A 9,482-nucleotide genomic window follows, 5' to 3' on the forward strand; every position below is an offset into this window, starting at 1 on the left:
TTACCCCCTCTGGAAACTAGCGAGAGCCCTGAGAAAACAATCACAAGACGCAGGGAACAAACGTGTCATCGCGGCGAGCGGCCCCCGGGGGTCCTGGTACCTGCCATCAGCACACATCTCCTCAATACATCAGTGTCTCGTTGCATTTGTGCTTCCCGTCTCCCTTTCTCCCTCGTCTTGCTTCTCAAAAAGTTGAGTTTTCACGACGCATGAACTTTCCTCAGGTCAGATGCTCTCAGGTCTGTGTGTGTGCGTGTGCGTGTGTGTAAATGCTGTCCCTGATTGCACTTCGAGACACACTGAGGGTGAGAAAGAACAGGGAAAAAATGTCAAACTTGCCTTTAGAAGTAACACAATGGGCCCTATCATACACCCGGCTCAATGCAGCGCCAGGCGCGACGCAAGTGAGTTTTGCTAGTTTCAGCCTGACGCAATTATCATTTTCACGTCCTACGGCACGTTGTTTAAATAGCAAATGCATTTACGCCCATTTGTACGGCCATGGGCTGCTGGTCTGAAAACGAGGTGTGTGTTCAGGCGCATTGTTGGAGTGTTGCTATTTTGAGGAACAGAAATAGACTGAGCCATTGACCGACTGAAAACTGGACTAAAGTCAATGGCGCAGTATTTTTTTTTGTTATTTAAAGAGTGCGTTAGTAATGTGCCAAATGTTAAAAATAAAAGGATTACAATGTAAAAGATTATTATTGTGTACATAAAGATATAGTGAATCCGGCTTGTCCCGTAGATGACTTTAACGTCACACACACACACAGCTTTAACCTCGCGCACGAGCAGATCCGTTTCCTCGCTAGTGAAGCGCTCAGTCTTTCCGTCATGTAAATAGCAAATCCACTATGGCACGAGCGCAACTGGCTTTTTAAATGGGAATGGGAGATGAGACTCTGATTGTTTTTTTGCACGTTACGGCCAAAACACACCCATTACTCATTAAGAGAATAGAGACGACCCTTTTAGACCATGCGCCGGGAGAACCGACCATTTTCCCGTCATTAAACTAGCAAAAGTGTATTCGGACACGCCCTTACCATGCGCTTAGATCCTTAAATTAGGGCCCAGTGTCTGACTTGTCAGAGAAAAGACCATACAGTGTTTGTGCTCCACATGAGTGATTCCTCCAGCATGCAACCATCCACAATTTATATAATTTCCTTTCTGGAAGCATGTAAAATATCCAGTAACAGATCAGCCAATAAAATGTTTATATTGTGCTTTTTTGTTGTTGCTTAAACCGAATTATGTGTGCAATATCACTATGTTGTCCTGTTCTCAAACTGACAAGGGTCAAGGGTCGCCCGAAAGGTGCCTGTCTGTCCTGTTAAATCAAAACGCTGTGGCTGAGAGTCATGACCTGTGAGAGACTCAGGTGTGTGTGATGAGATCTTCTATCATCCCTGAACGGATTTGATCATCATAGTTTTGGACTTGAGACCCATTCATACTAAGAACGATAACTATATTAGTGTCCACACCAGTGGACGATATCGCTCTGTTTGTTATAACCATGTTTTGTCGTCTGCCACTTTAAATGCTCGAGCTCTTAGAGCAGGATGGATTCTGATTGGCTGTTAAAGGAGTAGTTCACTTTCAGAATTAAAATTTCCTGATAATTTACTCACCCACATGTCATCCAAGATATTCATGTCTTTCTTTCTTCAGTGGAAAAGAAATAAGGTTTTTGAGGAAAACATTCCAGGATGTTTCTCCACAGTGACTACAATGGGGTACAACGGGTTGAAGGTCCAGATGTGAGTTTCATTGCAGCTTCAAAGTCTCGACACGATCCAGCCGAGGAATAAGAGTCTTATCTACCCCATTGAAGTCACTATATGGAGAAACATCCTGGAATGTTTTCCTCAAAAACCTTATTTCTTTTCCACTGAAGAAAGAAAGACATGAACATCTTGGATGACGTGTGGGTGAGTAAATTATCAGGAAATTTTAATTCTGAAGTGAACTACTCCTTTAATGTTTTTATCATATCAGCTGAAAAAAACAATCGTTCTGAAAGTGATTCTAATGACATAATTTCTCGATGCTGTTATCGTTACAGTTGAAGTGTGAACTCTGCAATTCTCTTTTTTATTTTTAGAGCGATATCTTTATCAGTATAGTTCTCGCCCTTGGTGTGAACGGGCCTTTACACCGTAAATTCAGAATCCTTCACACGATTCCACCGAACGATAATCATTTAGCAGCTAAAGATATAGAAAAACAAACAAAATAACTTCTGAGCAGCTTTTTGACTAATGTTGTTGGCTTATTTTATGTACAAATAAGAAATGTTGCTTGGAAATTTCTCCATTTCTTCTCTGTTGCAGTAAAAAGGCAAAACTATTCTCGCTAAGTCAAACTTGATTGCCACTTGCATCAATCAGAGTAACACACACACACACACACACACACACACACACACACACACACATAGAGCAGGGCTACACTATCGTATGATCCTGGAAGACACAAGTGAATAGTAATTTAGTTAGGATGTTTCTCAATCCCTCTCCCCTTGACGCCCACTCAATGCCTGCTAACATCACTACAGCGTCGCTGAACAAAACAAAGAAATGCTACAGAGAACGTGGGCTGAAACATTTTTTGGTTTTCCTATGTTCATCTCTCCACCTCAGAAAGTCCCAAACATTTGTAGAATGAATAAACAGGTACAATCCCTTAAACACAACCCCTTAGATTCAAGATCAGCAATATGTGATCCTCATTAGGGCGACTAAAAAGGTGTTTTGGATTAGACAAAAATCAGTTTTTATATGCAGGTGTGAGTGCATAGGTTCCTGCAAAAAAGTATTTCTTTTTTGTCTTCTGCAAAAAAAGTCTTTCTTTCTTTCTGTCCATGTCAATATTAATAACCAAACTCCTTGTGGATAAATTTGGCGTAGGTATAAAATAACAAAATGTCCTTTAGGTCTCAATAGATGTTGCATTTCACACCCTCCTATAGATTGATTAACATATATTTAAATATATAATTTCATATATATATATATCTATATCTATATTCAATGAGAGGAAAACGGTAGATTAACAAAGCAAACAAAAGTGAAATCTAGAGCTCTAGGATTACTTGATAGATATTTAGATAGATATCGATAGATATTTAAAAATAGATTAAGATTAAAACACAGTGCCAATACAGAGATAACTAAAGAAAAGGCCAAACGCCACACAGGGGAAGGTCACTACTGAGTTAGGAGGGTGTGATTTAGCCTCACAAATTGGATGGGAGTTTCGAACGGAGCGGTTCTAGATCCGATGGGTGTCCATCGGAGGCACGCGGGAGAGAAAGTGCAGGTGACGTCCCTATAGAGTGAGCTTGGCCTCGAGAGCTTGGAGAAGTCTGTACTGGGGAGGACATGTGCCCGGATACCGAGCTACAGGGTTTGGGAGTTAGCGTCGGCGATGAAAACGGGGATAAGCAGAAGCCGGGATCCTGAGGGGAAAGTTGACCCGCTCCCTCTACGGAAAGTGACGGGTGGGAGCTGGAAAGTATGTTTAAATCCTCATAAAAGCGGCCTAGGGGAGAGTCAGTGCCTGAAATGTGGTGACCGGGGAGTTGGCCGGGACAGGAGGATTGTGGGAGAAGCAGGGATGAGTGGGAGCCGGTGGCACTGGAAGGGTCACTATAGTGGAAAGTTCTCCCAATTACGGGGCTTTGGATAGTGGGACTTGGGGCTAAAGGGGTGTAGCAGGGAGAGGCGTTCGCTGAGCCGTACTGAGCGAGCGAGGCAAGCGCTGACCTTTCTAAAGGAAGGTAAGTGGATGAAGTGGGTGGGATCTCGTGGGATGAACTCTCAAGGGCTTGGGAACGGTTGGAAGTAGGTGATCCGGGAGTTTGGAAGAGGTTCAATCCAGTGCAAGTCTTCCCGCCTCCGGAAGCAAACTGCAGGGAGCTTGTTTGAGAAGGTTTTGGTGGAGGTTGTCCATGATTGGGAGCATGAGTGAACAAGCCGAGAGGACTAGTATTTAATGAGGTTGGAAATCCACTGGTTTCAGTCGCTCTTTGGAGACGTCCCGGTGGCGTACTGGGTGGCGTACTGGGAGCAATGGCTTGCTTTTGCCTCGGCTGTGAATGAAGTTGCGCAGTGCTAGAAGTCAGAGACGCTGATGAAGAATAGCTCCCAAATGGGAATGCCGACGCTTGTTGACTGGAACCAGTGGCGCCAGACAAATGATGCGTTCGAAGGGATGCAAGAAGAGGTGTGTCGATTCCCGAACGTATCTTTGACGGGGAACCGGATGGAGAGTCTCCAGCTGATCCAGGACCTCCTAAAATTGGTGCAACTGTCTGAAACCTCTTTATCTTGCTAAGTGGCTCGTTTCTCGGTCCGATTACGGAAACGGGAGGTCGGAAGAGAGTTGCAGGTAGATGGGGGTGGTGGGTTAGTGCAATGGCGACTGAAGTGGTCGCAGCAGCAGCTTGAAGAGGCGCTTGGATCAGGGGAGCCCAGATCACAGGAGTAGGAGACGGAGGAGCAGGAGGCGAGGGACTTTGCATCAGGTCGGCGCAGTGAGCCATGTCCCGATCGTGCTGCACAATCTGCTGGATTATCTCACTTTCCTGGTAGTTCAAAGCTCCTGAACTCAAGTCGTGCTGGACCTTGTGCTGGAGAACCGAGTTCTTCTTCCCTAAGGGGTGAAAGACAAAGTTTTTGATTTGGAGTCAGCAGAAAAACACATTTTATATGAGTTTAAAAAACACTAACAAAACGTACCATGGTATTTCCATTTTTAGCGCAATTTTCCACCGGACAAATTGCGATTGTTAACTCATAATTTCTGTTCTGTGCGTCTGTGCACACCAATCTTGCACTTCTATCTACTCCTCAACCAGACCACCTAGAGACTTCGGGTTTTCGGCATTATGTTAAGGAAGGTCTAATCTCGGGAACGCACAAAAAAAATCCAGGAAAATATTTACTATCTCTTAGTGTTGTGATCCCATGAGGTGAGAAAATTGCGCTAAAACACTCACTGAGTTTTTATTACTTGTTTGGTGGTGATATTGTATTCTATGGTATGGTAATTATGGTATATATCAAAGTACCATGGTATTACCACTTTTTTGGAATTGATAGCATGGTATTACCGTGGTTTTGTTGTAAATATATTGAATTCTATAGTATATAAATATGGCAATTATGGTATTTATCAAAGTACCATGGTACTTTGGAATTGATAGCATGGTATTACCGTGGTTTTGTTGTAAATATATTGAATTCTATAGTATATAAATATGGCAATTATGGTATTTATCAAAGTACCATGGTATACCACTTTTTTGGAATTGTTATACCATTTTTTTTGGAATTGTTATACCATTTTTTTATGCCATGTAACTCATATTCCATTCTGGTATATGAATATGGTAATCATTCACTATAGGGCAGTGTATATCAAAGTACCACTGTATTACCATCTGATACCATCACTTTACCATGGTACTATGCCTATAAATCTTTGCTCCAGAATTTCTCATAACAACAAACAATTAAAAGCAGATGACAACACACGCAAAGTCACAATAAGAATTTATTTATTTTTAAATTGAAATTTAGAGTTTGTTTATTCATATATATTCATTTAAATGAAAACTAAAACAAAATTAATTAAAAATGTACACAGCTACATATCCTTCATTAGTGCTCCATTATTCAGTCTTTGCCTCTTGCCGTGAGTATAGAGCTTAATATATAATTCATCAGATTTAGCATTATTCAGATTTATAAATTCTATCTATCAACTCAGATGTGCAATAAATAGATTTTTAGCTATTTTTAAATATTATACAGTTATATATAGATATATTTTTTAATTATTTATATGAAGGAAGAGTGCAATTGCAGCTCTCTCTCTCTCTCTCTCTCTCTCTCTCTCTCTCTCTCTCTCTCTCTCTCTATATATATATATATATATATAAAATAAACAAAACTAACAAAAAGTATCATGGTATTACCATTTTTTGGTTATGATAGCACGGTATTACCATGGTTTTGTTGTAACTATATTGTTTTCTATAGTATATAAATATGGTAATTATGGTATGTATTAAAGTACCATGGTATTACCACTCCCCCCCCCCTTCTTTTATATATATATATATATATGTATAGAGAGAGAGAGAGAGCTGCAATTGCACTCTTCCTTCAAACGGATCATGTCTTTTTTATTAATACCCACCAAAAATGATAATATACATAATATACACCCTCAGGTTACGCCTTGAATATGAAACCAGAATCAAACGAGCACTCTGTTCGATCTGTCCAGAGTTTCCACAGCACTTTGATTCGTCTCACACTTCAGCACTTCACCCCTGTTTAAAAGCTCTGCTGTCCGGGAGCCGCGGACTCGCCTCGGGACGACTCCGAGAGCAATCAGGACACGGGCCGAATGGAAATAACTCAGAGTCAGATCGTTCCTGTGTTTGACTGCTCCTCACCGACAGTCCCAGATAACACCGAGCACAAAGAGAGCGCAGACGTGACCTCTGCCGTACACGGGACTGATATACACAGGAGAGGAAGGGCACTTTGCTATGTTTGGTAATAATGACACACTATCACTCACTCTCACACCGGGCCGTCGAGGAGCCGAGCTCGACACAGGACACTTCTGATCTTCTGGCTCAACAATAGTACAGTAATAAAACAAATGTGCCTTGAGAGTGCACTTGATTTAACTCAGAGCTAAACTTCATTTATGAATTTAGATTGATTGGTCTTGGTAATGATATCAAAGAAAAAAAGAAAAAAAAGGTATTTAAATTATTGTAATATATATGTACTGTACAAATGTTTTTTTTTTATCATTTATGTTAATTTTATTTGAGATATTTTAATTATTTTTTTATGATAATTTGATATATATATATATATATATATATCAAATTATCATAAAAATTAATTATTGATTAATTAATTACATATTATTAAAACATTATAATTATAATTAATTAAATTATTGATTAATATATAATACATACACACACACACACACACACACACACACACACACACACACACACACACACACACACACACACACACACAAACTCATACAGACTGACACACACTCACACACATAATAAATTATAAATATAATTCATTAAATCATTGATTAATAAATAATACATACACTCACACATACTCACACACACACACACACACACACACACACACACACACACACACACACACACACACACACACACACACACACACACACACACACACACACACACACACACACACACACACACAGTGGCCAGTTATTGTTTTTAGGGAGAACTCTTGTATTTCTTCCTTCCCAGAATGCCATAATGCAGACTCTCAGAAACAACTCCATAATCATAATTCAATATTCTTATTTTCTTCGTAATAATTTGCTCTGAAAGGACGCTGAGGTGCTAAACTTCAAATTGGATTAGAGTTTAGGCCATTTTCTGATAGGAAGAGGAGCGATTAAACAGTTCTTCACCGCAGGGACTCACTCAACCTGTGTGAACCGCAATTCATTTCAACACAGATGCAGATCTATTTAATCTGTAATTAATTAGAGATGTCTATGAGCGACTGTGAGCAGTGGATTACAGAGTTCTGCTACTATATTTGTGAAGCACATCATACACACTTCCAGATGGTGAAGGAGTTTCTCCAGAAGGAAGTTCCTCTATAATAAGCCCTCTTGTACACTGCAAAAATGCTTTTCTTACTTAGGATTGTTGTCTTGTTTCCAGTCTAAATATCAAAAAATTCTTAAATCAAGAAGCATTTACTAGAGAAGTAAAACGACATAAGAAATTACACCATAAAAAAAAAAAAAATTAAAAATTAAAGGTAGGGTAGGTAGGATTTTTATAAAAAACTTTTTTTCAAATTTGTTTAAACTGTCTTTATATACCAATACATAATTAAAATGTAAGTGCTCTGAAAAAGAGAGTATAAAAATCAAGTGACTGTAGACCTTTTAATCTGCATTAAACACAGCTCATTATTTCCATTCGGGACAAAACAATTGATTGGTTTGGGCGACTGTCACTCACTCTCGCAACCATGGCTACCACCCCTGTTGCTACAAGATCTGCCCATATGCGCGCGCACCCGTTTGATTTGAGGAGTGCAAGAGAGGCGCGGAACCTACGAAGAGTAAAATTATGGCAGAGAAAGAGCATTCAAAACTCAAAGCACCTGCATATTCAGTCAGCGAAGGCAAACAAGGCAAAAACTACTTCCTCGGACCCTGGTTTCCCGCACTCTTGAACGACCTCCTCTGCTCGCCCTCGACCCTGGACCTGTCCTCGAACCGACGAAGCGGTACTTGTCTCCGGAATGTAGTCCTCATTACAGTCAACAATGTTTTCATCATGGAAACTCGCAAAACACTGTATATGTTATGAATCTTACACGAAATTCACCTTCATCACAGTGTAACTGATGGTAATGGAAAAACGTGTATCAATGCAACCTGTTTTTAGCTTTGCCTTATAAATATAGCTCGTTACCTATAAATATAGCTCGTTACCGAATCAAACAAAGTATATTTTAAACTTTACCAGTATCGATATGCTAGCTTGATAGTGAGTACTAAAATAAATCTTATTTGTATATATTTATTGTGATAAAGTTAGGTATTTTATTACATGTGATTCTGACATGGTCACTGCATGCACTGCGCTCCTTCCTCTCCACTCGTCTCAGGTAATAAATGCGTCTTCCAGCTGAGCCTGAGCGTTTGGCGTCGCGCGTTCATGTGTTTTGGGGGCGTGGCTTTGGAAGGAGCTCAGAAGGGAGGGGGTGGAGTGAATGGAAATAATGAGCTGTGTTTACAACAGTCGTGAGAGGTCTACAGGCACTCGGTTTTTATACTCTCTTTTTCAGAGTACTTACATTTTAATTATGTATTGGTATATAAAGACCGTTTAAACAAATTTGGAATGTTTTTTTTTTAGAAAAATCCTACCTACCCTGCCTTTAAGTGCGTTTTTGCGTAAAACAAGCAAAATTATCTGCCAATGGGGTAAGAAAAAAAATCTTGTTAAGGACAAAGACAAAAACCCTAAGTAAGAAAAGCATTTTTACAGTGTATTTTCTCACTGTGTGAAGTGAATAACTATGAAGTGATTGAGTGGGTTGTTTTTCTCGCTGTGCCGGATGTGGATGTTTGCAGTGACGGACAAGAGCTACTCAGGGAAATAAACCGTGTGTGTGTGTGTGTTGTAAACAGCAGCGAGACTCACTGACTCGATAAGGCAGAAACCAGAGACGCTGACAGAGAAATTACACTCCATTCTGAGACATTAAACACAAGAGGGAGTGAGAGCTCAGTTTAGCTCCAGTCACACATTCAACTGGTGCACGCCAGAGAGTGAGTGTGTGTGTGTGTGTCTGTGTTCAACTGGTGCACGCCAGAGAGTGAGTGTGTGTGTGTGTGTGTCTGTGTTCAAC

General features: G+C 40.3%; 1 protein-coding gene across 1 annotated transcript in view; it reads right to left on the reverse strand.

The window, feature by feature from the left end:
- Positions 1 to 3,213: 3,213 nt before the first annotated feature.
- hcn4 (hyperpolarization activated cyclic nucleotide-gated potassium channel 4) overlaps positions 3,214 to 9,482 on the reverse strand; it is a 72,702-nt gene continuing 66,433 nt past the window's right edge. The window contains exon 7 of the mRNA XM_079873855.1: positions 3,214 to 4,665. Within this exon, the coding sequence (XP_079729981.1) occupies positions 3,248 to 4,665 (1,418 nt within the window). The 3' untranslated portion in view covers positions 3,214 to 3,247. The remainder of the gene's footprint in view (positions 4,666 to 9,482) is intronic.

The sequence above is a fragment of the Squalius cephalus genome (genome assembly GCF_949319135.1).
Source record: "Squalius cephalus genome assembly, chromosome: 6".
Classification (NCBI taxonomy): Eukaryota; Metazoa; Chordata; class Actinopteri; order Cypriniformes; family Leuciscidae; genus Squalius; species Squalius cephalus.